This window comes from Emericellopsis cladophorae, assembly GCF_022114955.1.
Source record: "Emericellopsis cladophorae strain MUM 19.33 chromosome Unknown NODE_40_length_209357_cov_118_235785, whole genome shotgun sequence".
Classification (NCBI taxonomy): domain Eukaryota; kingdom Fungi; phylum Ascomycota; class Sordariomycetes; order Hypocreales; family Bionectriaceae; genus Emericellopsis; species Emericellopsis cladophorae.
In genome coordinates this window covers 175,173-202,452 of record NW_026250965.1, presented here as the reverse complement: position 1 = coordinate 202,452, position 27,280 = coordinate 175,173, and the positions used below count along the sequence as shown (strand labels likewise).

The 27,280-nt window shown below is 57.8% G+C and overlaps 10 protein-coding genes across 10 annotated transcripts; 6 read left to right on the top strand and 4 right to left on the bottom strand.

Moving 5' to 3' along the window:
- Window positions 1-209: 209 nt before the first annotated feature.
- On the top strand, window positions 210-932 carry J7T54_001999 (HC-toxin synthetase; the record flags this gene model as incomplete). Its single annotated transcript, XM_051508160.1, has 1 exon — window positions 210-932. One exon carries the CDS (start codon window positions 210-212, stop codon window positions 930-932), a length of 723 nt encoding a protein of 240 aa, XP_051360767.1.
- Window positions 933-1,954: 1,022 nt separating this feature from the next.
- Window positions 1,955-3,028, top strand: J7T54_001998 (Translation initiation factor-like protein; the record flags this gene model as incomplete). Its single annotated transcript, XM_051508159.1, has 2 exons — window positions 1,955-2,863; window positions 2,927-3,028. The coding sequence occupies 2 exons, from the start codon at window positions 1,955-1,957 to the stop codon at window positions 3,026-3,028; spliced, it is 1,011 nt and encodes a 336-aa protein (XP_051360766.1).
- Window positions 3,029-3,471: 443 nt separating this feature from the next.
- On the bottom strand, window positions 3,472-6,422 carry J7T54_001997 (DUF323 domain protein; the record flags this gene model as incomplete). Its single annotated transcript, XM_051508157.1, has 10 exons — window positions 3,472-4,197; window positions 4,246-4,321; window positions 4,374-5,061; window positions 5,127-5,410; window positions 5,462-5,486; window positions 5,535-5,548; window positions 5,613-5,727; window positions 5,783-6,015; window positions 6,077-6,195; window positions 6,249-6,422. 10 exons carry the CDS (start codon window positions 6,420-6,422, stop codon window positions 3,472-3,474), a joined length of 2,454 nt encoding a protein of 817 aa, XP_051360765.1.
- Window positions 6,423-8,090: 1,668 nt separating this feature from the next.
- J7T54_001996 (Spartin-like protein) lies at window positions 8,091-9,614 on the top strand (the record flags this gene model as incomplete). The annotated part of the gene is made up of 1 exon (XM_051508156.1): window positions 8,091-9,614. The coding sequence occupies one exon, from the start codon at window positions 8,091-8,093 to the stop codon at window positions 9,612-9,614; it is 1,524 nt and encodes a 507-aa protein (XP_051360764.1).
- A 555-nt stretch (window positions 9,615-10,169) lies between these two features.
- J7T54_001995 (uncharacterized protein) lies at window positions 10,170-12,437 on the top strand (the record flags this gene model as incomplete). Its single annotated transcript, XM_051508155.1, has 1 exon — window positions 10,170-12,437. The coding sequence occupies one exon, from the start codon at window positions 10,170-10,172 to the stop codon at window positions 12,435-12,437; it is 2,268 nt and encodes a 755-aa protein (XP_051360763.1).
- Window positions 12,438-12,977: 540 nt separating this feature from the next.
- J7T54_001994 (uncharacterized protein) lies at window positions 12,978-13,433 on the top strand (the record flags this gene model as incomplete). The annotated part of the gene is made up of 3 exons (XM_051508154.1): window positions 12,978-13,086; window positions 13,155-13,313; window positions 13,402-13,433. The coding sequence occupies 3 exons, from the start codon at window positions 12,978-12,980 to the stop codon at window positions 13,431-13,433; spliced, it is 300 nt and encodes a 99-aa protein (XP_051360762.1).
- Window positions 13,434-14,630: 1,197 nt separating this feature from the next.
- Window positions 14,631-16,001, bottom strand: J7T54_001993 (uncharacterized protein; the record flags this gene model as incomplete). The annotated part of the gene is made up of 2 exons (XM_051508153.1): window positions 14,631-14,841; window positions 14,893-16,001. The coding sequence occupies 2 exons, from the start codon at window positions 15,999-16,001 to the stop codon at window positions 14,631-14,633; spliced, it is 1,320 nt and encodes a 439-aa protein (XP_051360761.1).
- Window positions 16,002-18,466: 2,465 nt separating this feature from the next.
- On the top strand, window positions 18,467-19,440 carry J7T54_001992 (uncharacterized protein; the record flags this gene model as incomplete). Its single annotated transcript, XM_051508152.1, has 2 exons — window positions 18,467-18,627; window positions 18,696-19,440. The coding sequence occupies 2 exons, from the start codon at window positions 18,467-18,469 to the stop codon at window positions 19,438-19,440; spliced, it is 906 nt and encodes a 301-aa protein (XP_051360760.1).
- Window positions 19,441-19,546: 106 nt separating this feature from the next.
- Window positions 19,547-21,561, bottom strand: J7T54_001991 (siderophore iron transporter mirb; the record flags this gene model as incomplete). Its single annotated transcript, XM_051508151.1, has 4 exons — window positions 19,547-20,478; window positions 20,549-20,894; window positions 20,995-21,265; window positions 21,332-21,561. 4 exons carry the CDS (start codon window positions 21,559-21,561, stop codon window positions 19,547-19,549), a joined length of 1,779 nt encoding a protein of 592 aa, XP_051360759.1.
- Window positions 21,562-22,653: 1,092 nt separating this feature from the next.
- On the bottom strand, window positions 22,654-26,506 carry J7T54_001990 (Myosin tail region-interacting protein-like protein; the record flags this gene model as incomplete). The annotated part of the gene is made up of 3 exons (XM_051508150.1): window positions 22,654-24,027; window positions 24,463-24,537; window positions 24,593-26,506. 3 exons carry the CDS (start codon window positions 26,504-26,506, stop codon window positions 22,654-22,656), a joined length of 3,363 nt encoding a protein of 1,120 aa, XP_051360758.1.
- Between the last annotated feature and the right edge of the window lie 774 nt (window positions 26,507-27,280).

The window sequence follows — 27,280 nt, the reverse complement described above, 5'->3', positions numbered from 1 at the left end:
GTTTCATCCCCGGATTGTCTGTTTGTCTGTCCGTTCTCGACAAGGCGTATATGCATGAGTCCTGAATACCAGCTCGCTTCGTCCACCTGTCCTTACCATACGCCTCTTCACCAACTGCCGTCTATTCAAGACAAGATACGTTTACAGCATTGTCATTTACAGCCGACCGACCATCTACCTACCTATTCACAGCGATCAGACCCGCCAGGATGAGCCAGATCGCCATCACCCCTGAGCTCGTCCGCAAGATGGAGGACAGTCTCCTCGCCGACCCAGCCATTGTTCAGGCCAAGATTGTCGACATTGCCGCCGCCGACGCGCCCCAGCAGGACCTCGTCGTGGCCATCTGCCTCAGCCCGGACGTGCAGCAGCCCGACGAGTCAGCCCTGCGCGCCGCGCGCAAGGCGCTCGTCAAGAGGATGCGCGACGACGGGGGACGCGCCGTCGTCCCCAGGAAGTGGTCGCGCCCCAGCGTCCTGCCCGTCGACCCGTCAGGCGCCGTGGACGAGGTCGCCCTGAGGCAGAGCCTGCTCATGGAGGCGCACGCCGACGGGCCCCCTCCGACACCCACCTCCAAGGCCCCCGTGGAGTCTCTGGACGAGAAGATTATGCGCACCATTGCCACGGCGGTCGGCACCTCTGTCGGCCAGCTCGTGCAGACGCGCGGCTTTGCACAGAACGGCGGCGACAGCTTCGCCGCCATCCGCGTCTTCCAGGCGCTCATGCGCGAGAACATTTCGCTGCGCGTGCCGGACATTATGCGCGCAGAGAGCATTGCCGAGCTGCCCGCGCTCGTCATCTCGCGATCGGGGCCAGCCCCGGTGCCAGCTCCGGCGGCGACGTCGGGGATTCAAGTCTCGCAGGTGCACGAGGTGATGCTGGCTGAGCCCGAGACCAACGGGGTTGCTGTGACCACTGTGGGCGGCGTATAAGCGGGAGCTCTCCTATTGCACTTGTACCACCGTCACTGGGCACATCCAGGTCATAATGCAGCGTTGCTTTCGTGGGACAGTCACTCGTTGACCAGGTGTTTGGCGTTGGTTTGTTTGTCTCCGTGAGCCATGAAGGACGGCGTGGCAGTGCGCCAAGAGCCGTGGGTTACTTGCTTACTTACATGTGTGTTTGGGAGGCGCTGAGAGGCTGGTGCCCCGGCCAATGATGGTGCTGGCCATTATCGATTCTCTCGCGGTTGATTACATCTATCGTTTTAATACATTCAATCTTTCAACTTTGATTTATGCTTGGACCTCGAGCGCAGTCCTATCCATGACTTCCGTCGAGGGCTGCACATTGCTTTGGCCTACCCTGCATCTTCTCGGCTCCGAACAGCTTCGGCAATGCGTCATTGGCTACGCAGGAGTCGAATCCTTCCGCCACCGTCCAAGACTTCAGGAAATCAATAACATCACTGATTACGTCGCTGGTCAGGGATATTATGGGAGTCATTTTTTAATTCTTGCCAGAAAGGCTCAGGCAAGGACGGCGCAATATGGCGGTGCAGGATTCGAGATGGTGCCTGGCATGGCTATGTTCAGAGAGACTGAGTTGCGACTAGTTAACTACCGTATGCTCGCGTAAAGCTGACTATCCTGTGGAACTCGGCATGCATTGTAAGCACAAACTGCTCTTTCATAGATTCTGCTTCCAGCTCCTCTCCCACATCTGGCACCAGATAATCAACTAAATAAGAATGTTTCATCATTTGATATCCGCGAGGCGCCAGTAACGCAGCCGTGCATATCTATCCACAGACAACTAGCAAGTCACGGCTGCCAAAATAAATACGCACTAATTTGTCACCCCCGCAGCCCCTCCAACTTGGACGACGAGGCAGCCAGTCCGAGTGGTGGCCCCACCAAAACTCTCGATTGACTCACCACGACCTGCATCACCAGCATCACCAGCACCAAATCCATTCTGCACTCGCCTCGGCATCCATACCACAGCAGACGCCATGACCACCGACACGCCCACATCCTCCGGGGCCCCCGTGGCCCCCGTCGACCTCCCCGTCCGCGCCGCCGATGGCGCCCCCTTTGACATTGTCCAGACGTACCACGACCTCCTCGCCCAGAACCGAGACCTCACCAAGCCCGTCGTCGCCATCAAGGCCCTCATCTCCCTCCTCGAGAACACAAACTCCGTCACCGCCCACGAGACCATGGACGTTCTCCAGGCCAGCGCCGACCGCCTCACCAACTCGGTCCGCAACCCCGTGCCCCTCGTCGCCGGCACACACCTCTTCCTCTGGTTCGTCCGCCAGATGCTGCGCGACGAGGGCGGTAACTTTGAAAACGTACGCAGGCATCTCGTCGACAATGGCCAGGTCTTTGCCCAGCGTGCCATACACGCCCGCACCGGTGTCGCCGAGCACGGCTTCCGCGTCATCAAGCCCGGACAGACTGTCATGACACACGGCTCCTCACGCGCCGTCCTCGGTCTCATTGAGCGCGCGCAGCAGGCTATCCCCGGCCGCTTCAAGGTCATCTACGTCCGGGACCACTACAACCCCAAGGAGTCGGAGCGTGTCGTCTCGCGCCTGCGCAAGCTCGGCATCCCGACGGCTCCCATTGACGGTGCAAGCGTCCTCACGGCTGTCAAGGCCGCCAAGCCAGGTGTCTCGGCTGTCTTCCTCGGCGGGGAGGTCATCACAAAGGGCGGCGGTGTCATTAGCCGCGTGGGTGCGGCGCAGGTTGCGCAGGTTGCGCACGAGTCGAGCATCCCCGTCTTCGTCTGTGGCGAGGAGCACAAGTTTGTGGCGTTTATGCCGTGGTGGAACGAGATTGGCTTTGACCAGAAACTGCTGGACTTTGGCACGGAGGATGCCGAGAGGCCGACGACGGACGACCCTGTGGAGTGGGTGGTGAGTTTGCCCCCCCTTTTCTTAGTGGTTAATGATTTTGAGCACACGCTGACCACCGCACAGCCGCACGACTATGTGCATCAATTGATCACCGAGAGGGGGCTTCACCTGCCGAACCACGTGAGCACGACCATTTACCAGACCTATGGCAGCTTCGATGGGTAGAGATTCTGGGTACGCATGGGTGAGAGTGACGGGGCTATGGTCAAGATAAGCAATCGACACTGAGTAATGCATGGGAAAGGCGTCTGGGCGTTGGGAATATGAGGCATGATTAGACAAAATCGTTTACGCTATCACGAATAGAGAGAAAGAAGAGGCGGGTTCTGCGTTTGCAACGGCACGACATGTCATGCACGCGAGCTGGGACAGGTTGTTGGCCAAGGGCCAGAACAGCAGTCTGTTAACGAGTGTCTGGTACAGAGTTGCGTGTTCCATCGTCGCACCAAATGAGCGTAGGTTTGATTGCTGTTCAGTCGATCCGTGCGTGTTCGTTAGGAGAAGACGATGATCCTGGGCGCGAGCAAAAAAGAAAAAGATCGTATGCGGAACGAAAACCTGCGTTAGCCATCTCGTCTCGTCCATCCTCTACCGTCTCCCACTCCGCTTCACGCTCCCTCGCTGGCTGGCGGCATGTCCCTCACGACCCTCGCACCCACCCAGGCATACGGATACTTCCTCTGATACCAGTTCACAAAGCTCCTACGGCCCGCGATGCGCGGATGCGTCGCCCACGATCCGCCCAGGACGACATTATGCTTGCCGTCGAAAAAATCCGCCGTGTACCCCGGATACAGCGCCATGCTCTCAAAGCCCGGGTGCGGCGCGAGCGCCGAGCTCGTCCACTCCCACACGCCGCCCATGCCGCCCTGCCCCTGCAGCGCTGCGGTATGGGTCACCCCCGTGGGATGCCAGTTCTGGAACCCCACGTTGGCGCCGCCGAGGTCGACGAACAGCGGCGGCGTTGGGGGCGTCTCCTCCACACCGTCGTTGGACAGGTGACCGTTCACCGCGGGCACGCGTGCCGTCAGTGTGGACGACAGGAGGGATCTGTTGCGCTCCACGTGCGCGTACAGCGACTTGGCCTCCTCGAACGTCGGGATGCGGCCGCCCATGTACGCCGCGCAAGGGGCGAGCTCGTCGTAGGCTGCCATGACGGGCCATTCCAGGGCGTGCTGTAGGGGGACAGGCCCGAAGACTGTGAGCACGGCATGGGCGTTGATGAAAGACTGCAGGGGGCTGCTGTGCGCGGCGTAGCCGTTGGTGTAGTTAGGGTTCTTGATCCAGGAGGCTGGGATGCCCTGCGTGTTGGTCTCGACGAGGTAGGTTGCGTACTTTTCGTGTGAGTCAGTCGCCCCAGTGGACACATGATGGAAGCTTACCTCTTCGTTGGTGATGGCGCGACCCTTGGCCTGGAAAGCGTGGACGCTGATGTCTCTAGCTGGCTTCTCATTGTCCCTACGTGATCCGTCAGTCGATATCATCTGGGTTCATATGCACGCAAAAATACCATCCAAAGTGCTTCGACTGATCTGTTCCGTCCTCTGGATCGTCCAGGCCAACATGGACTGTCTGCGCAGGGATATCGTGCCATTCGTCAGCGACCCTGTTCTCTCTAGCAATGTCTGCCAGCTTCGCAAAATCAGGTCTGTCGACACCTGGAGGTGGCAGTGTCTTGGAGCTCTGGAGCATCATGTAGAGGAGTGTCTCCAGGTGCATGACTTCATGCTCAAACCCGAGCCAGACGGCTCTGCCTACGCTTCTCGGCATTTCTCCTTCGTACAGCTTCTGCACCCTGTCCCTGACCTTGGACTGGTACTCGAGGATCTGGTCCAAAGCCGGCCACTCGGTCGGCACCTCTGAGTGGTCATGGCACTTTTCCGGATTGTCGACGTCGGGGTCGATGCCCCTTTCGAAAATGTCAACAAAGGATTGGGGCTCCGTGTTCTTCTCGCCCGTCGTCTTGGCCAGTTGGATATCCAGGAAGGTGGGGATGTGCCCGAGATAGAAGATACAAGCGTTCCTCAGCTTGATTGGTTTCTCGGACAGGGACGGCTGCGGGAGCATCTGACGTGTGACAACGTCCCAGGTCGCCCAGAGCGACGCCCAGTCGCCGAGTGTCGGGAGAGGTTGCGACGCATAGAGCGTGGGGTGGAGGGGAAAGGCGAATTTGGACTGCTTGGTGAGGTGGTAGATACCTGTTTCTTCGCATCAGACGCTGATCACGCCATCGTGAGGGGGTTGCGTTTTCGAGGAATCTTACCGTAATCATCCTCCCTCCAGGCATTGAGCTGCTTGAGCCCGCTGTTCTGCCACAGATTCCGTGTGCCGGGGACGGAATACTTGTAGCTCTCCTCAATCTTAACCCTCTCAAAGGCCTTGATTTTCTGGCCGAGGACAGTGACGTCTCGGACCGGTGCCAAGAAGGCCTGGTGGCGGCCACCGTCCTGGTCGTAGACGTACTCGCCAATCACATGCCAGTCTGCCGGATCGAAGACGGGCGTGGGAAACAGGGTGTTTGCGTGTGTGAGGCCATTGAGGATGAATCTGGGTGATCAGTCTAGCGCCCTTAACTCGCGAAACACAATGGCAACATACTGGTGGGTGATGCCCTGGGAGTCTTCTGAGCGTTAGACAAGTGCTATACATCACCAAGCCCTCAGCCACTTACCATTGTATGCATGACTTGTGAGTGTCAGTGTCAGCACATTTGACAGCGCTCATGGGAACGTCTTGACCAGCAACTTACTAGACCTTGTCAGGCTCCATGCATGTGTCGACACCGATGTAGATCATGTCCGCCCCGCTCATCACCCTGCCAAAGCCAGCCAGGAACTCGGCCGCACCCTTGCGATCAAAGTTGCCTGGACGCACCGGTTAGCTCACTTACTCGCTTTCACTTGTGGGAGCACGACGTACCAATGCTGGATCCCAGATGGAGGATGCACTTCACCCTATCACGCTTGCCTTCCAGCCAAACCTGGCCGTCGTCATACGTCCCCCACAGACCGTGGCAGGTGACGTGGCGAAAGTCTGGTAACTGGGCAATCGTTCGCTCCAGCTCGTCCAAGCTCAGATCGAGCGCGTAGTAGTCAATCTTCTTGCCGGCCTTCTCAAAAGCTTGGAGCAGGAGGTTGACCTTGCGGAGGTTTCTTGGCTCGTCAGCATCATGCCATGTATGTGAAGAAGGCACTGTGTGCAAGACATGCGTACCCACTGCCGAGCTCGACAACCATGGCGCCGCTGGGGATCTGCGCTGCCATGTCCTGTGCGTACGTCTCCAGCACCTTGATCTCCTTGTTGGTGAGGTAGTACTCGTCCAGGTAGGTGATCTGCCTGTGTTAGCGCAGGGAGCATGCCAGGAAGATCAATGGACCGGCAGTACCTCCTCAAACAACTGCAGGCCTCTCTCATTATACAGCAGCATGGTGGGCAACTTTCGCGCCCCCGGATCGCCGGCAATCATGGTCTCGACATCAGCCTTGAGGTCAAATTCGACTGCATCGCCACGGATGTCGATGATGTCGGCCTGGCCGTTGGGATTCCTGACCGCAGGCATCGTGCAGTACCAGCTTGTAAGTGAGGCGCAATGGCAGTGAAGATGTTATAAATGACAATTCGGCAATCTGCTCGTGTTTTATATGACGGGTCAGAGGTGAGTCTAGTGTCAAACTCAAAGGGCGTTTGAGGAGGGAAGAGATCAGGGCCGATGTAGCCGAGGATGCCTATCTGTATAAATCCAGCTGCCGGTCCCTGTGATGTAAGTATGTACGAGTACCTTTGGGAACATCGGGAGGTACCTGATCGGAGCTACGATTATTACTGCTAGAACCTACTCGCAACCCGATCCACCCGTCCCGGGGACAGGTACCGCGCGTGAGACCGCAAGTCATTGGCGCGTCACAGCCATACCTCGATCGTCCGTGGCACCTGGATTCCAAACCAAGGGCGCGCGGGTGACAGCTGCAGCAGCTGCCAGCACCCCGCGCGCGGCGCGGAGGCCGTTTCATTAATAATGGAACTTGCTTCGCATGAGGCAGCGTCTGCAACTGGACGGATGTCCCATCCCATCCGGAGCAAAGGCAGCTGGGAGACTCGAAATGGCAGGGCGGGGGGACAGGACAGCATGTCGTGCATGAGCATGATCCCAGGAGCCTTCTGGTCTATGGCCAATGCGCGTGTCGAAGCATGGCAATTCTCAAATTCGAGCCATCGTCTGAAGTTTGTGGCGCGACTGAATGCACGGTAAGCAATAGCCCACAGCTGGTGTGGAGTAGGCGGTGCGGAGGTGCAGTCGATGACGAGGACATGCGACGAGTTCCTGGCGCGAGACACGCATGGCCCGATGGAAGTTGGACTGCAGATGAGGAGAGGGGGAGTTGATTAATTGGAGCTGGCCGGACTTAATGACCGTAAATAGCCGTTTGCCAATTGTTGCCGATCAATGATCAGTGTGATGTTAACTCAAGACGAATGCCGATGCCGCTGGTAAGTTAACGTTAACTTAGCTCTTTGTGCATTCAGGCTACCCTAGAGCATGTCATCCCGAACGCCACGTGATCTTCAACGGTGCAATCGATAAAGCTGTTGTGGGGCGGCGGAAGCAGGGCCGGAAGTCTGCACAGCCTCCAAGATGACGACTACGTACAGATTGAGTTTCACTATCTGTGGCTCAGCAGCGCACCAGCCACAGCTTGCAGAAGCCTAGAATTTGACCATGTTGACAAAGTGGCTGCATGAAATGTCCTCGTCCCTCTCGCTATCATTAGCAGGCTCTGATAGGGGCTTCACTGTCATTGCTGCGCAGACCGCGTCTTAAGCGCCGTGTCATGGTTGACGAACCAACCAGGCGGCACCTCGCCACACCCTGGCCCAGCGCCAGCTAGCCCAGAGCGACCCGTTGCCGCCCACCTGTGTTCCGAAGAAATAAACTTATTTGATCGCTCGGATCCCAGACTGATCTGCACATCTCTCGTCTTGCGTGTTCCCTTTGCATGACTTTGTGCTCCTGCCTCCGAGAAGCCCATCATCTATCTTGCGGGTCTTCAAGTCTTTTGTCTGTTTCAGGGTCGTCGCGGATTCACGTCACCTCTACCCCTCCAGTCCCCCACCACCACGGCCCGTCCGTGCTACTGACACTTACACGAAGAAGCTCGCTCAACCGCCGTCATGTCATCCGGGCACAGCGTGCGTTTCACAAACCTTTTCATCTGTCTTGTCTAACAGCATGCAGGATCCCAAGCTTCTCTACGCCATTGAGGGCGTCAGCGCCTACCAGCTCGGCTCTGGCCGCGAGGAACCCCTCACGCCCTCAGGTCCCCAGACCCTTTCCCTGCTGATGGTCCCTACCTCTTCTGGCTTCGCCGACCCAAACACTGTAAACACGGAGGAGGACTTCTATCTTCACCTGCACCTACCGCCGGAGCTCGACCTGCCTATGCCTGCCACAACCCAGATCTACCACCAGCCGCCCACGAGCTACCTCATCCCCCGCTGGGACCTGGGTCCCGAAAGCGGTGCCTTCACCAGGCTAGAATTTCCGGCCGTTAAAAGCAGGCCTGGCGTGCAAGAAGACGTTGATACTTTTGAGACTATCCTTGCGCAATGCACGGCCTTCCTCGAGCGCGCGCAGGCGCCCGTGTCGAGCAAAAAGAAGGAGAGCGACGCTGCACGTGCCAAGGCCAGGGAAGCCGCTGGGGAGGAGCTCCCACCGTACAACCCAGCGGACTATGAGCCAGGTCAAGCCTACGCGGCGGGCAGCAGCAGCGCCCAAGCCCAGCAGCAGGGCGGTCGCATCGTCCTCGTCGACCAGGAAGACGGCAGCGTCATTGGTGAGCTCGGTGAAGGCTTCCAAGTCGTCGAGGATGGCGCTGTGCAGCCCGGGTCAAAAGACCCTGTCATGGTCGCCCTCCCGCAAGACGGGAGCCAGAACATTGCCATTGGCCCCGCGCCGCAAGAGTACGTGGGCAAAGACATGCACCCGGCGTACAAAAAGTCCACCATCGTGAGCGGTGCGTCCAAGGCGTCGCAGCTGCTTGTCACGACGTCGGACTTTGTCACCCGTACCATGTCGACGCAGGCAGACAACTTCACAAAGAGCACACAGCCCGTCAAGCCGGTGACTTTCCAGCCGACCACCCACGAGCACATACGGCGCATCAACACCTTATCCACAAAGGCGGCTGGTCTCTCGACTGCGACGGTGGGCACCATCTCCAAGTATGCCCAGAACTTTGGCGCGAGCGTCGCCAAGAGGAAGGACGGGTCGGCACGAGGGTACGACAAGGACGGCAATCCGATCGATACCTACAAGCCCGGCGTGCTCAACAAGTCGCTCATGGCGTTCAACACCGTGGTGGACGGCGTGGAGCAGGCGGGACGCAACCTTCTGACGGGCGCATCGTCCTCTGCCACGCAAGTCGTGGGCCATCGATGGGGTCCCGAGGCTGGCGAGGTGGCTGGTCACATTGGCGGCGGCGTCAAGAACGTGGGACTTGTCTACATTGACGTCACGGGCGTCTCGCGTCGCGCCATCCTGAAAAGCGTTGCCAAGGGTATGGTGGTGGGCAATGTCAAAGGTGGTGGCCAGGTCATCGTTGGGGGTGAGGAGGGCGCTACGCCGGATGGGAAGCAGAGCGGCCGGTCCACGCCCCAGAGCGTGTACGGAGACAATGCGAGCATGGCCAGTGGAAGGCCCTTGTTGAATCGCAATCAGTCGTCGCAGAAATCGGCCATGGGGCAGTACAAATAAACCTGATAAGGGCGAAGTGTTTGAGCTTGAGAGAGGGGGACATGGTCCGCTAGAGGAGGACGGCAACGAGCGTTGGACAATGAGAGAGGTATGGCCTATATAGCAGGAATGAGTTGGATATGCTCTGTTGGCCTTTCTGAAAAAAGACGATGAAGCCACGACGATATTGGTAGTTCGATCTCGTGGTTGGTTGGTGCCTTGTGGCTCGGCGGTCATGTCTCCCCGTACGTACGGATACCTTAGGGTAGGGTGGGGGGTTGTGCAACGACAATCGCGTCGACCGCGCTTTCACACTTGTGCAACGCCCAACAACGCCGACATCGTTCGATCACAGACCATGCGCCCCTCACAGCATCATCTTGAGTGATTGCCTGCTATGCGCTGGCTTCTCGACACCGACAGCTTGGTTCGTCGCCGATCGGTACCGCATATTCGACCCCTCGACCGCCCGCCCGCCCCCATGTGCCGCTTCGAGCTTCTAGGTGCCATCATCCTCATTTTCCACGACATTGCCGACGCCATCAGTGCCCGAACGTCTCGCCGTGGGGAAATAGAATGCTGCACGAAATCCTCCTGTCCCTCTCAGGGCACCCTTCCCCGCTCCTCCAGCCCGACGCGACATTCCCACCGGGGGTCGTCACCCCATCTGAGCGGCAGCTGCTGAGCGCCGCAGCACATCTCAGCCAGACGCACGTCAAAATTATCAATGCTACGCGGGACATCAGCCGAGACACGCAAGGCTCCATCATTGTGCGAGCCGTCAGCGCCGCCGTGGAGGATGTCCATCTACGGGCCTTTCGGAGGAAGGTCATTGAGGTGGAGGCCAAGATCCTCAACGACGACCCGAGCTACGTCGGCGCGCACAATATCGTACCTCTCACGGCTGTGGTGGGCGAGTTCTCACAGTGGACGAGGCGGATGGACTGGCTCTTGGAGCTCATGCAGTTTATGGCCAACAGAGAGGGGCGGCAGGCCGCGCAAGTCATCGATCATCTCCGGACAGAGGTGCAGAGCGGCTACAGGGACATTGAAGAGACCGCCATGAGCCTTGTGGCAGTTGCGGAAAAGGCATGGCTGAAGCAGGTCTCTGCGTGGTTGTTGTATGGGAAGTTGCCCAACCCTGGAGGCCACGACTTCTTTGTGCGGATGGCGGACGACGGGGACTTCATTGCGGAGAAGACGATGCTTCCAGAGTTTGTGACGACCAAGACCGTGGCATCGATGCTATTCATTGGAAAGTGCCTGAACCACCCAAAGGTTAAAAAAATGATTGACTCTGGGCTCCGAGGGCTGGGCCAGCTGTCCGCGCAGCTTCGTCAGCTATCGAGTCTAGCGCATCCACTCGATAGGGCGGCGTTCTCGAGGACGATTACTGCCATGCGCATAGACCTCTCCGAGACGACATTGCAGAACATACTTCCATTGAGCAAGGTGGCCGAGATGCTCCAGCTCCTGCGGCAGTTCTTCCTGCTGGGGCGCGGCGAGTTCGCCATGGCCCTGATACAGGAAGCTGACCAGCGGACACTGAATCGATGGCAGAGAGCAGACAACCTGGCGTACGAGAAAGGCGACACGCTCAAGAACATCACCGTCAAAGATGGAGAGGTAGCAGCGGTGCTGGCACGGACCTGGGCGGTGCTAACCTCCATGCAAGGCGCTCACGCCGAAGAAGATGAGGAACAGGAACTGGCACGGGATTTGCTACGCCTCCACATTGGCAAGACAACTGCGCCAGCATCTCGTGAAACGGGCGTATCACCAGGCATGGGGCTCGATGTTGAGGCTCTGCAGGTGATGGAACAGTCGCCCTTTCGGGACTTACTTTTCTCTGCCCCCGTGGATCTGTCAATCCGACTACCTTCGCCGTTGGATATGGTTCTCACATCCGCAGATCTGCGTCTCTATTCCTGCGCCAACGCCTATTTGCTGTCCATGCGCCGAGCTCACATCAGACTCACCGACCTGTGGAAAATCTCGTCCCTGCGGAGACACCATCCCGCCCCCAAAGGAGCTAGCCAGTATGCTGTTGAACTCCGCGAGAGATGGTCCACGCGCATGACGACGATGCGCAGCGTCTGGGTCACGGCTAGCGCTGCCCTGTTCTTCCTCGGGGAGACTGAAGCGTACTTTCAGACGGAAGTGGTGGCCGTCTTGTGGGAAGGGTTTCTGTCCTGGCTACTGCAGGGACAGCAAGCAAGTCAGCCCTCGAGACCGCCCACCGGGGCGACTCAAGAAGGGGGAGAGGGGCAGCCCCGAGACGTCAGCCCAGATGAAGACGAAGACCTCTGGCTCGACTGTAGTTCGCCCCGGCCACGTCCCGATGCGTCCGGACCGAAGCCTACACATGATCCGCAGACGATCTCTACCGCGCATGCGCGCTACCTGTCCACCCTAGCCTTCCGCCTCCTCCTGACGCAGCCATCGTTCACAGTCCCATTACACAGCCTGCTCGTGCACATTGACCACTTGGTCACCCATACCCGCCGCCTGCACTCGATATTCACATCAATCGATCTAGAGACCGACGCTGGGGTGGTCGATGCCTTTGCAGACTTGCCGGCAGAAGAAGCAGAGGTCACCGCTCTCCTTGGTGGCGTGGAAAAGAGAGTGAAGAACGGGATCGGCAATGTGATAGGCGCGCTGCGGGACTTGGAGAGCGATGCGGCTTTCATGGCGCGATGGGAAGGCGAAGACCTCGACGGGGATGAATTGGATGAGGAGGAGAGGTCCTATAGGCCCAGCCGAGTCGGAGGCATCAGCCGGCTGTTGATGAAGCTGGACTTTGGGGGCTGGTTCGGCCGACAAAGGCAGGACTGGGAGTGATCAGTGGCTCGGCGCGGTCATCCTCCATAATGCATGGAGCACGACTACAACTGAATCCACGCGGGGTACGGATGCTGTACCCCAAGGTGTAGTACCCTGACGAGCCAATGGTGAATTGACGCAGGGTTCTTGGAAGGATCTGGTACCTGGTGCGCCTACGCAGCGATGGGGTGGAACGCAAGACACGGGTTGAGAGGTCCAACATACACTATGGGAGAAACCCACGATCGCCGGCCTCGACCCTTCATGGACCATCTCTGGATTTGGGCGTATGCTGCCCGCAAAGGTCGGCGTTCCCACTTGCGGTGCAACGGCGTACGCGTCCGAGTTGCGCTGCTCCCAAATTGAGGGCACAGCAATAGAAAACAACATGGTTACCGCATCTGGTAGACAATTCGCATTTGAGTCGCTGTCCCGGCCTTTGTGTATAAATAACGGGACGGGCCCCTTCCTCGAGTTAGGCTTCGAAGATTGCATCACACCAACAATCAAACGTCACACCTACAAACACCACTACACTCACATCACCAAACATTCACCATGCTGTCCGTCAAAGTCATGTTCGCTGCCCTCATGGGCGTTGTTGCAGCGGCCGGTACCTGTGCGCCGGGCCAGATTCAGTGTGGTGCTGCCTTGATGGCTGAGCAGGGTGGGTTTTCCTGTCTCCTTGGATTGTGTCCTCGGATCGCTAGAATGATGCTAATGATAAATGCACAGGCTACACCAAGGCCGACCTCGTCGCTGCCCTCGCCGGCAAGAACGTCAAGCCCGAGCTCGCCCTCTTTGAGTGCGGCCAGGCCGACGAGCTCGCGTACGAGGGATCGTACTGCTTGGGCAAGTGTGTGGGCGGTGACGACCCCAACACTATCTGCACCTGTACGTCTGCCTCTTCATTCTGTCATTTGAAATCCGATGTTTCGGGTGGCACTCGTGAGAAGAGAGAGCTGACATCTGGACAGCCTAGGCGCTTCCGCGACCGAGACAAGCTGTCCGTAAAAGATGGGCGAGGCGAGGCCTGCACAGGGGGTACACGGGCCCGGAGCCGTGCACAAGGGCAAAGAACACGATGTGCCGATGAGAAGGAGCAGGAGAGTCTAAATTACAATGAGTGAGGATGGCGCAACGACCCGCTTACGCTGACACTTGCGCCCGGGGCGAAGATAATGCGAGGCCATATATATGGCGGCCTATGCAGTCCGCCACTGGAGATGGTTGAAAGTCCGGTTTGTCGTATACAAAATAATGCTCACATGACTCTGTGCTATTTCGCTCATTTCCCGGCCCATGGGTTGGTACCAACGTCGTTCCCCCAAGTCTGTATCGTTTCTTAAAAAGGGGAGGTTAGTGAGTGAAACAAGAACAACAAGAACAGAACTTCTAACAACGGGGAGCACTGATCCTACGAGCGTTGCAAGCATCCCTTTTTCCTGATTGCATATCAAAAGTAGTGACTGCCGACACAGGTGTCCTTTGCATCGGAGACAGCCAAGGGGCTGAGAAACAAAGCAAGGTCAAGGCAGGATGCGATATAGAAAATGTATGCGCGGCCTGTCAAGCCACACTCGTCATACGTTGTGTATATATATCTCGTACGTATATAGCGGCCCGTGGCCAAAGCCATGCTCGAGAAGAAGCATCGGTGGGAAGCCGCCGTGCAACGTCTGGAGCCCCATCATTGTGAGAGTGCCCACTGCCACAGCCTCGATGCTGATATCAGCTCAGAAGTGACGTATACTAGGCAGATCTGCTGTTCCGTCATGCCTGCCGCGTATAAAGCGTTACTTAACTAGCCCAACGTACAAAGAAACGCGGTGTGTGCGGTGTACCAACAACCCCCAGGATAGGGCGGCCCGTCAAGGGGTGATCCCTGTTTCACTACATATAATTCCTTGGCTACCAGAGATTCATTGTCTACTCTCATCGCTGGCAGGTGATACAGCAATACCGGTAGTTCAGCATGATAAGGTGAATGAAGCATGCTGCAACGACGTGATAGAACAGTTGATTGCTAGGTCTACCAACGCTCATTTGCTCGCTTCCAAGATATATTAAATCCCACAATGTTCGATATGCTCCCATATATGCTGTACATGGTCCGCTCCGTCATCCTTTGACGGGCGTTGTCTGTTACTCTGTTCTCTTGATGACAATGCTTTGTAGACGCGAGACGGCAATCAGCATCCCGGTGCACTTCTAGTACAACGATACCGAGCGATGTGTCCGTAGAGGTGTCTTTGCGTGCTGTTCGGACCGCCTCCCCCCAAACACCCCCTTGGCCATGCCGCGATGCGAATGCGCGTCACAGGTCAGGGCTCTGTTCATTTTGTAGGCTGGCCGGACGACGTGCCAGCGGGCTTTGATGGAGTCGTCCACCAGTGCGACGAGTCCAGTTGCGACAATCACGCTACCGTATCGTCAGCATTGGTTCAGGGTGATGGACGTCAAGAAGACTTACTCGGCAACATCGGTCATCGCATCTACAATCTTGGGGTCGCTGATCCACATGAAACAGGGGGGCACCCATCCTCCCGCCCATTCCTCCGCCTCGACCTGGTTCGGGCTCCGCGTCTCGGGCGTGATGTGCGCGACGCCATGGCCCTTGCCGTCGCGGAGGAGGTGGAACGAGGTGATGTCCAGGTTCTCATCGACGACTCGCTTCCATGCGTACTTGTGCCCCCACCACTCAAACCCGTACCGAGTCCCGTGTCGGTCGTGCATGCGGTCCACGTCCACACGGGCATAGTTGCTGAACTCCAGCTTGATCGAATTCGTGGGCACCAGAGACGATGCCGCAGGCGGTGATGGATTGTGACTCAACCACGAGTCGGCGTGCATGCGCATGGAGCGAATCGACGCAGCGTCCCATGACGAAGTCGTCGCGCTGCTCCCCGTCGAGGGACGCCCGGTGGGAGCGTGATTCGAGGTGATGCTTGATCGACGGAAGGGATGCTTCAGTGAGTGGAGGGCGGAAGACATGGATCGCTGGAAGCCAGGTCGGGACGTGGGCGGCGCTTGTGCGTATGCTCGTTTCGAGTTGCACACTTCTCGGCCCGAGTCCCGGCAATATCTTCGCAGGGAGAACTCGCGCCGGGCCAGGTCATGCATGCGCAGGTGGAAGAGCTGCACGGTGATGGGCCGGCGACCGGTGCATGGCACAATGGTGTCGATGCGCAGATTCATGTTCCCGTCCGGCGTCAGATCGTCGTGTCGTATAGACAAGCGATCTAGCGAGGGGAAGAGGCGGCTGAAGGCGTCTGGCGTTGATGGTCGGACCAGAGGGTCGATGATATCGGCTTGATATTGTGGCAGCACCGGTGGGATATCATCGTCTGTTGGCGCCGGGAGTCCATCCTTCTTTGTCACCTCACCCTCGTCGTCGACGTTGGTGCTCTCCAGGGAGTCTGTGTCTGAGAAGACGGAGTTGTAGGTCTCGACAGAGGCGGAGGACAGAGTGGGATAGTCGTCGGCATACGTGCGTGGCCGCGCCATGTCATACTCTGCCGGTGGCCGTGCTTGCCCCTCCACGTGATGGTGAACACGCTTGAGACTGGGACCCGAGCACATGGATGAGGGATGAGAGCCACAGAAGCAATCTGAGCTATGAGCTGATGCTACTGTTGATGCTTCTGTAGTCGAGTATGAGTCGCACGGCGCTATGCTTATACGAGGTCGGTGTATGCTGTTGCTGTTGCTCGTGCTCATGGTGGGTGTGTGGTATGCGCCGGGGGGGGGGGGGGATTATTAGTATGATCAAGATGGGTGGATGCGTTAGGCAGTAACGGGATAGGGCAATGTGATAACGCAACGGATGAGGTAAAATTGATCAGGCAGAGAAGCACATGTGGCAGACATATGGTGACAGCACCGTGGGTGTGTGTCTGGTTTTACATCGCCAGTCACTTGTCGACTTGGGCAGGCAGGCCGGCAGGCAGCTGGCCAATGTGCAGGGTGCACTCACAAAGCCACAGGGGCCGTGTCATGGCTGATGGAGTCAGTCAAAGAAAGGCAGGGGTCCTCTGCCTCCGACTCATGTTCGCCGCGTGACAATGCGCATAGGGGCTTAACGGCTGGCCTATTCTGGAAACCCAAGCAGTCGGCCAAACGGGTCCAGCCGCTCCCCGTCCCGGCCGAGCAGAAGGCAGAAGGCAGAGAGGACATGGACAGCCACCGGATGATTGCCGTACTGTAGTTACTCAGTGGCCTGACTAACTGTCAAGAAATACGTGGGGGACGATGGAAAAGGGGGCTTGTTGGTAAGTTCCTTGTCTACTAGTCAGCCCGCGAGGCCACGCCACGGCTGGTTGTGTGCTGTGCGCAGCGCGACAATGCCTCAGGAGTCTCGTTGGTGCCCATGGGCCGCCCGCTCATCTTGCGCATTGGTTGCGAAGGGAAAAAATAACGAGGATACGTGTCTTGGGCAGGGCCACGCCTAGGGAAAGGCCTCACCCACTGCCACCCCACCCCTTTTTTTGGCTCGACGTAGCATCTGTTCGCGCCGATGGAGGTGGTGCAGCTCTGACGCAAGGTTCACTGTGCTGTAGGAACGCTGTAGGAACCGGCCGCTATGACGATGGTCGGCAGCAGGTAAGGTCCACGGTCCGCGGGGACGACCCTGGATTTCTGTCAAGATATGGTAGGTATAATCGGAGGAAACCGCCGTGCTTTTGGTTCGGAATCAATTTTTTCACGAGAGGATGAGCGATGGTGGTGAGCCAAGGATCGAAACAGCGTGAATGTGACGATGCTGGCGAAGAATCGCCTGACAGCAGCACGCTGGCTCGCTCCTTCCGGCCCTTTCCCCGACACGTGCCTGCATGGGCTGCGGCGGATGCATGAATTATGCAAAGTAGTCCTTGTTCATTATTTATATTCATCATGCACAAATCTTTGTCTTTGTCTCCTGCTTGGACCATCAACCCTGAATAGCTTCAGCTCGTCACGTCGTGTCGCATCACCTCGCATCGCACACACATGCATTCTCGTCAGAACTCTCATGATTGATTTTCAACCCGCTCACTTAGTCCTGTCTTGCCCACGCGTCGATCCGCCTTGCTGACCCGCCACCAACCACCAGAGAATGCCATGCCCACTCATCATGTCATCCCGCGTCCCTCACCTCTGTTCGGCGTGCCGCCAAATCGACCCAATCCCGTCTCGTTGACGCCTGATCACCCAGCCCAACGACTTCACGATGCCTTCATCATCGACACCTAATCGCCAAGGCCATGCCTCCTCTGCTTGATAGGTCTTGCGTGATCGAGGCTTCCACACGAGTGCTGGAAGCTGTGTCCCAGGAACGCCTCCTGCACGCTGCATGCACGCCGATACAAATGGTGTAGCCGGCCATCTGGCAGTCTCTCATTCGCCTCGCGCTGCTGAGCAGTTCTTTCGGAGCAATTGTCCTTTGACGTCTCTGCTTTCTCGTAGGCATGGTGCTGCAATCGTCACACGCGTTGGGCAGCGCCCTTCCGAGTCCCAACTCCCAAGCAACAATGTGAGACCGACGTCCGTGTTGTCTCAAAACGACGTCTTGCCGCAGCTTGTGGTGCCCTCGTGCGCGGTGCCAGGTCGCTAACACTGATTGCATCACTTGATGTTAGGCGAGCAAGCCAAGTTCACGCAGACGGCCTGGCCCGATATTGGCACAATTCGGCAGCAAGAAGGTGTCGTGTCCGTCTCATTTCGGTGTGAGGCACCGAGGCTGCTGGCTCACGCACGGAAATCTCGCCCACAATACCGAGAGTCGCCCCATTTTCGACCTTTGCGACGGGCAAGGGCTTCGGACAGGGTTCGCTTCCCGAGGCGTCGATATTGCAAATTGAATGAAGCCAATGTGGATCTCGTCGCCAAAAGTTCGCGCTGGCCGCCTGGCGCCGCTTATAGCGTGATGAGTTACGGCCCACCCAAAATTATCTGATTCTCGTGGTCGCCGTTATCAGATCCAAGTTTCCCGCGCCATACTCCGTGTGGCCTACAGATCATATCATCATACCCAACCACTGCGCGCAACGATTGGCAGCATTACGACAATGAAGGCAGATATGGATTCTCTCTCCTCCCATGCACAGCTCCCCAACACGCTGCAGTACACGGCCAAGACCAGCAGAGGAGACTATCTCATCCAAGTCGCATGGCCACAACAGTGGTCAGCCGATCGCGTGCCGCACGACGAGCGCCCTGTGAATACACTGTAGGTCCCCTAGAGCTTTCGTTTCCTGCAGACCGCGTTTCCTACAGACCGAAGCCCTGACCATGGAGATATGTCGTGGACGGCAACGCGTACTTCTACACGGCCGTAGACATCACCCGAAGGCTGGAATTCACAAACGCCGCTCGCACCGTCGTTGTGGCCATTGGATACCCTCCTTCTCGGTATGTGTACGACTGGAGGAGGGGTCCTGATCTCACGCCGCCCTGCGAAGAGTACGACATGCCACTAGACAGCCATGGAAACCCAAGGACAGACCTCACGTTTGGTGAAGCAGACAAATACCTAGGTTTCATAGAGCAGGATTGCATCACACACGTCGAAGGCACATTGTTCAGACATGTTCAGTTGGGCCGGAGAGCACTGTACGGCCATTCTTACGGCGGCATTTTCTCTCTGAGTACGCTCTTCACGAGACCGGAAACATTTGAGACGATTATTGCCGCCAGTCCGGTCGTGTGGTGGAACAAGGACCATCTTACCAAAGTCCTCGAGCCTTCATTCACATCGAGGAATGACATGAACAGGCCAGTATCGCTAATTATGGCCTGGGGCTCGATGAAGCAAGACACCATCCAAGAAGACGGCGAGTCAGAGGAGGACTACAAAACAAGGGTGTCTAACGCCGAGGACGACAAGATGAGGGATAGCGTGACCGCACTTGGCCAGAGACTGCGAGACTGCAGAAACGTGAGGAGAGTGGCAATGAAGGAGTTGGACGGCGAGGATCACGGGAGTGCGGCTGTGGCAGGACTACAGTATGGCATTCGGCAGTTTCTGTTTGGCAGAGTTTGATTGCTCTTTTGTCAAAGACACTTTGCCTATGTTGAAGCGATTCTTTCCTAAATCTGTAGCACAATGCTTCGTATGACCCCCATCCTGCTTCACCACAGAGACGGATCTAAAAGACCGTTCCCTTGGTCTGGTGCATCTTCCTCAGATCATAGTTGCGAATCATAAACAGCGTGACGAAAGCCAGCGCCATCACACCTGTACCGACGCCCAACATCCTCGCCTGTCCATACCCATACGCCCGCTGAATCACCTTGCGCACCTCGCTGCCGACAGGATAGCTGAGCTGCGTCGACAGATCGCCAGCAATGTAGTCCAAGTTATCCAAGGCGTCCTCGGGAAGCCAGTCGGCAAGCTTGGCCTGGAACGTGTTCGTCCATATCGCCCCGGAGATGGAGGATCCGACCGCGCCCCCCACGCTGCCGGTGACGCTCAACACGGCCAAGCCCGTGGCCACGTACTGGTGGTCCACGGCAGCGAGCAGGCCAACCTGCATGCACAGGATAAAGGTGGCGCCCGCGATGCTGATGAGCACCTCGCACATGATCAGATATCCAATGGACTGACCAGGCTGGCGAAAGTGGATCATCAAGCCCTGGGAGAAGACGTAGAGCGGGATGCCGACGACAAGCAGCCACTTGAAGCGGCCCGTCTTGGACATGCTCCAGCCGACAAGGAACAGCAGCACGCCCGAGACAATGGTAAAGGTGTTGTCGATCCAGCCCGCCTCGCTGGGCGGCAGGTTGTTGACCACCTGCAGAAAGGACGAGAAGTAGCCCGCCCAGCACGAGTAGGCGATCATGTAGACAAAGTCGAGCAGGCACACGCCGAGCACGGTGCGGTCGACGAGCAGGTCATACCTGAAAAAGGGCACGGGCGCCACGAAGCGCTCCCACAGGCCGAAGAGGACGAGGAGCACGAAGCCGACGACGATCATGGCGATGATGTAGGGCGTGCGCCAGCCCTGGGGGGCCGACTCGGCAATGTTGAAGGGGACGAGGAAGATGATCAGCCCGGCCGCGAACAGGAACGAGCCGGCGACTATGTGGTTGTTAGCGTGGCACTCTTTCTCCCAACCTTTTTTTCCCCCCGGCTCTGGAGCAGAACTCACTGTCAAACTCGATGAACCCCCATTTGAGAGTCTGGAGGATACCTTCGCTCTCTCTATGCGTGGCGACCAGGACACCCCTCTTCTTTGCCTTGTGCAGGTTCCACTTGAGCAGCAGGTACATTGGTGCCGCAACGGCAGGCAGGATGATGGTGAAGGCGCCAAAACCCCATCGCCAGCCGGGTCCGTTGAGGAAGGCCTCGGCAGACTTGGGCCCCGCAAACGCCGTGATCATATAGGGCGATGATGTGAATGCGTAAGCCAGTCCTCGGTTGTGGAGTTTGGTCGAGTCCGCGGTGATCACGTCGATGGAGTAGATCAAGCCCGACCAGCCGACTTGCCACAATACCTGCGTCAGATGGTGTTAGTCATGTGGTCTGTATGTCTGTCTCTGGGGGCTAGAAAAGGGGAGGGGGCAGAAAAGGGGAGGGGGATCTTCGTCAACGTACATTGGCAACGCAATATGTCGCAAGGTTCCCGCTGCCGGCCATCAAGCCCATGCCCGTGGTGGCCAAGGCGGCCATGAGGACGAAACCCTCCGCGCGGCCCCAAACGTCTAGGATCTTCGACAGCGGTATGTAGACGGCGGCCATCATGCAGTTCGTCACCACGCTGATAACGGTGATCATCGAGTGAGCATTCCACTCGGAGACCGCGTAGGGCTGCAGAGTTCCTCCGACGTTGGACTGGAAGCCATTGACAAGGTAGACACACCACATCCTACTGTTGTAAGACATTGTGAAACCTCTGGGCATCGCCTCTCAAGAGGACTCGTCATCAACTTACAAGACGAAAGCAGCAGCAAGGGAGCCTTTGCTCCAAACCAAGGTTGTCGCTTCGACGGCCTGCACACCGCGCTGGGCATCCTCTGCCACATTGTTGCGGGCGACCTGGTCGACGGGGTTTTCTTCATCCTTTGGATCCACGACAGTGCTGACCTGCACTGGATCCTCACCAGCATTGCTGGAAGACTTGCTCCGTCCAAACGTGGACTTGATCCTGTCGAAAGGCGCCATGTCGAGTATCGAGGTTTGTCGGAAGCTCGAAGCTGGAGAAGAACAGTCTCGAGCGGCAGGACAGGCTAGCAGCTACAAGTACTATTCCACCAAAGGACCCGTTGGTGACTCGAGATTTTCTTCTCGCTGAAGAAGAAAAAGGCCTTGCCGGAATTTTCCCGCCGTCTTTCCCGGCCATTCTCGTGTCCCAGTGGACCATCAGATCTAATCAGATTCAGATGGCACTATATCTCGGTCTCGGGGTGGAGCCTCTTCATGCAACGCGCAACCGCAAGGCTTGTTTGTGGATCGATATATCGGCGAGAACGGCATGCTTCTTCCTTGGCGCTCGGTCCAGCGTCGACAGGGCAAGTCTTTTCCAACGTTTCTCGTTCAACCGAGTCTTTGCTTGCGGATGTAGCTCGGAGAGATCAATATCCGCCCCAGCTGGCGGGCGTGATGTTGCAGTCGGAATTGTAGTACCTCAGACTCACCGTCAATGCTTCAGTTACCGTCGAGCCATGTGAATTGGCAGGCCAAGTGGGAAAGCTGCGTCGCTTGGGTCAGCCCCGATAAAACCACTCAATAGTTCTCCTGAGTTCTCTCAATACATTGGCAGAGGCAATTATTATGACCAATTCGGCAGGGGGACGGACCCGTTGCCACCCCCGTACATCGTAGGAAAGACTCCCTGGACAGAATTCCAAGACAGGCTGATTGTGAATGGTAGGGTTCAGCAAACTCTTCCTTGAAAGGCGTCAGCTACTCAGCTCCAGTGTGGCATGAGTCGGGGTGGCAACAGACTTTGCTAGTACAATCATCAATCAGAAGCAGCTTGACAGCACGTGGATTACTTACATGGAATTGAGAAGTCTCTTCTCAAGACCAACTGTTTTTCTAGGGCCGTGGGGCTATATGTACGACTGCGTTTGTGCATATGTGTAACCAGCCAAGGCCCGTTCAGAGTCATGATATGTATAAACGTCTCCCATGCTGAACCTATCGACAAACACCGCATCCAACAACATCACTGCTACTATCATACTTGTATCGATCAAGCCATTCCTCCATTGGAACGTCTGGCAATCTCCCCTCCATGCGCGCCTGAACCCACTAGGCCTGCGTGTTCCAACCGACCCAGCTCCGGGGCATTACTCGCCAGATCTTGACCTCACCGCTCCTGAGGTCGTCGAGCTTGAAACTCTCCATCTTCACCTTCTTGTTCTCACGCCCCTGCTCCCAGGCGCGGACCTTCTTCTTGGTCCCGTCCCACTCGGCCACAATGGCCACGTGGTCGGGCTTGCCCACCTCGACACTGTACTTGGCGTGCATCGGCCCATGCTTGCCTTGGAACTTGGCGTTGCGAATTGACAGTATATCGCCGGGGCGGATCACGTCGTTTTGTTGCGTCGAGGCATTGGCCATGTTAGAGTATACGAGGGCGCCAAATGCACGGCTGCCAATGGGTCGGAGCGCATCCTTGAATGGTCGCAGCAACTCCAGCACAAGCCCAACGGGCGTACCATCTCCAACAACACTGTCCTTCTTGGAGCTGGCGGCGGTGGAAATGGGTAGACCGAACCGCTCATAAAAGTCCTCCATCTCGTCTTGACGCAATGGCCGCGGCGGGGGCTCATGACGTTGATCCAGTTCTACATCCGAGGGATCATAAGGATCATACCGGGCGGTGATGATCGTTTGAGAGTAGTCCTGGAACAGAACCCATGTTTCCCTCGTGACAATCGTCTTGGACCCCTGGTTTGTCGTGGTCGACTCGTCTGACTCAAAGAAAATGTCGCGTCTGCCCTGCAGCACAGGCGGGACCTGGCCGGCCTGCTTCCACCAGCCGCTCTGCACCGCGAGATCAATGTCGTCCGCGATGAATCCCGACTCGCCGGCAGGACGTTGCTGGTCCGTCGACCGACGCGCGGACATGCTTTTCCTTCCGACATCAAGCGACTGACGGCCCCGTCCGCTGGGGGCTGGGGGCGGCGGTGCTCGTCCCGCCGGCGGCGACTGCGCAGGTGGCTGCTGGGCCTGCCGTGGGTCGGTGAAATATGTCTCCTCCTCGATCCGCGGTGTCTTGCTCAGTAGAGTGGGCGTCGGCGCGGAGTAGTTGTAGGATGAGAACTCGTTCGACATAGCTCCCGGCGATGCAGCCTCCATGGAAGGCGGTGGCGGAGGAGCAGCTCGCGGGACATCCACAGAGCGACGTATGCTGGGCGGCGACTGAGGGGGTTGCGTCGGGACAGGCGGTGGCACTGCCCGCGGCGCCGCTGCCGAGGGCACTTGAGGCGGTGCCGGGGGAGGCACATCGACAGGCGACTGCAGCTCTTGGCTGGACTCGCGCGAGTGTGCCTTGAGTGCGTCCTTGTGAGGCACCGAGGAGCCAATATCGGTGTCGTAGTCCCCTTCATACTCTGTAGCTTCACTCTCATTCTCTTCGCCAGCTTGAGGCGGCCTGACTGGCGTCGGCACTGGTGGTACCTGTACGTCAGCCGTCGACTGCCGACTGAGGCCACCTGCGCCAGGAGGCGGTGGAGGTGGTGGTCGGCTACTGGATGGCGGTGGCGCAGGTGCAGAGCCAGGAACCGGAGGTGGCGGCCTGCTGGTACGCTTGTTGCCAGCAACGACGGGAGACATGGGCCGGATTTCTTCCGCCACAGGGGATGTGGGAGGAGAGCGAGCTGGTAATTGAGGAGCCCAAGACGTGTTGGGTGGCATAGGAGGTAGTAATCGAGGTGCCTTAGGAGCTTCGACACCCGCACTGACAGGCTCCTGTTCTTTGGCAGCACCGGACAGTTCGTCGTCTGAGGCCGATCCGTCGGTTGGTGATTCAGGCTCGGTGGCTGGGGGTGGAGGGGGTGGTGGGCGAGCTACATATGTTAGAATTGCATTTCCATCATTTAATCGCTGGCTCACCTTCGGCGGGGACGGGAGGTGGTGCAGGTCGACCTCCAGGTACAGGGGGAACTGCCCTTGGTACTGCTCCAGTCGCTGTGAGGGTTAGTCACCATTCTTACAATGCGTGATAGTAAAGCTCACCACTGACGACTGGGGTGACTGCTGGCGTCTCCTCGTCGTCTTCCTCTTCATATTCCTCTTCTGTCTGCTCCACCGGTTGCTGTCTTGGAGGGATGGAAGGTGGTGGTGGCGGCGCACGCGCAGCAGCAGCTGGCTCATCCTCGACTGGCCGTGGTGTGTCCTCTGACTTCCTTGGACCGCCCATCCCAGGCATGGCCATCATCGTAGGTACTGGCGGGGCAGCTGAGGGAGACATGGGCTCCTCCTCGTCTTCGACGATCGGGGTCGATTCGGTCTTGGGCGTAGTCGCTGGCTTTTTCTTTTTCGGAGCCGGGGCAGCACCAGGCATAGACCCGCCGAACATGCCACCGAATCCCATGCCACCACTCATCTTGGCCATACGTGCACGCAGCTCTTCTCTACGCTTGACTTCGGGATCCACGTCTTCTTCTTCTTCTTCTTCTTCTTCTTCCTCCTCCTCTGCCTTTTCCTCTTCATTAGCTTCCTTTTCGTCATCAGCAGTCTGTCCACGCTGTGCCTCTAGCGATTGCCGTGGAGGTACGCTTGGAGCGGAGGCAGGCGGTACTTGTGGTCTCGTCGGCTGTCCAACCGGCTCTTCGTTGTCTTCCCGCTCCGTAGTCTCATCATGACCCTCAGTGGTGTCGCCAGCACCCGACACATCAGCTTCATTCCCATCGTGTGCTTGAGGCACAGGCGGCCTGGTGGTGGACTTGCGGCGAGTTGGCGGCGGCTCGTACGCTCGAGCCTCATCGGTCGATGTTCCCGAAGCGGTTGACTCTTCGGTTGATGTGCGAGCGGGAGGTGACAAGACGGCTGTTGCGACATCCTCGTCCTCAGCTTCCCCGGCCGCGGTCGGGGGAACTGGTACAGGCTCGGGCTTCTTTGCCGGCTTCTTTGGCTTTTCCTTCTTGGCAGCGGAGTCTGCGTGTCGTTGTGCCTGCTCCCTCTGTTGCTGCTGGAGCAAAGCGATACGCTCCTTGAGCGTGGTGGGTTTAGGCTGGTCCTCGCCGTCTTCGCCCTCTTGCTCTGCCTCGCCGTGAGGCACCAGCCCAGCCTTCTCTGCTTGAACCTTGTTCTCGGCTTCTTTTTCTCGAATCTCGGGATCTTCGTCCCGTCGATAGACCTTGGACACTGGCGCGTGTTGCGGGGGCGGAACGTAAGCGTTGCGGCTAGGAGGAGCAGCAACGAAGGGCTTTTTTATGAAGCTAGCGCCGCCGCCGCTGCTGCCCGCACTGGTGCTTAGTCCGCTAGGCTTGAATGGCGCGACAGGCGGCGCGGTCGATTTGTTAAAGGCTGCTATGCGGTCCTTGAAGGAATTGCTGGGTGGTTTATCGGACACGGGCGGGGACGGGCTCGCAGCCTTCGCCTTAGGAGCTGGAACAGCAACCGGCTCGGTCCTCTTGGGAGTAGGAGCTGTAGACTCTTCAACGGGCTTCGTGGCGGCAGCAAGGTCCGGTACTGGAGCTGGGGGCTCGGGAGCTGCTGGCTGGGCAGGGCTCTGTTGCTCGGCCTCGGCAGACTGCTCCAGCTGAGGCCGTTGCCGATCCTCTTCTCTTGTCGCATCGGGCTCTGGCTGAGATTGCGTCACAGCAGCAGGAGCAGGCGCAGGAGCAGGCGCAGGAGCAGGCGCAGGAGCAGGCGCAGGAGCAGGCGCGGGAGCAGCAGCTGTCGCCTCAGGCTCCTCCTTCTTGGTTCTGGTCCTCGTGGGACGAGGCGGGGCGGCCGGCTCGATCTTTTCTACAAAGTTACGAGGGAAGATGCCTTCGCGCTTGTTGCCGTCGGAATCTGTGTATGCACCGCCGTACCAGTCATCGTCCTCCTCTTCTGTGACGGTGATGACTTGGCCGGCGTCGAAGTTGAGGTCGTCCTCGTGTGGGGAGGTGTAGTCGTAGAGGGCCTTGACGCGGAACAGAGCGGCCATTGTGGGGGAGAGTGTGCCAAGCACACGCCGGGTTGATTGGCAGGCGTCGTGTTTATTCCCTGGAGTCGCTACGTCGAAATAGAGATGGGAAGTGGTGAGGACGACTTTGACGGACTGGGACAAGTCGAACTGACGACGAGCATTCAGATTGGGACTGAACTTGGAGGAGCACAAGCAGGCAGCTCCGCATCAATTGGCGGGTGGGGCAGTGCTCGTCAGCTCAAATGGGCGGGCAGCCTGGCCAGGTTTGGACTGTGGGGAGCTGTCTGTTCCTGCCTCTGTCAAGTTGGTTGGATGCACAGAATAAGACTCCCATGTTACGCTCGATGATTCTAGTAATTCCAGAGACAACCAAGGCCGGTGCGAGAGTTCGAAGGCTGCTTATGCAGCTCGCGATTGACAAAGGCGTGGCGTTCCAGCAGCTTGGCCTACACGTATGTAGTGATGATGATGTAGATCTGGCGCGGCTTGACGACGTCAGCGAATTCCCCAGCCTCACTGCCCCTCTACTGCTACGCTACGTACTACGGAGTATCCACGAGGAACGTCGCAAGCTAGTCTACTTAGTAGCTCTACAAGATACACTGGTTAACGTCAGCCGGACGGCCTGTATACTTCGCTGCCTTCTTCCTGGTCGAACAACTACGTCGGACTCTGGTGTGGCTGCTGCAAGCATCGCAGGCTGAAACCAGACATGTCCGACAGACACCGGTATTCACCCACGAATGCCATCGTGGACTATGCAAATGCGCCAATAGGCCATGATCGATCTAA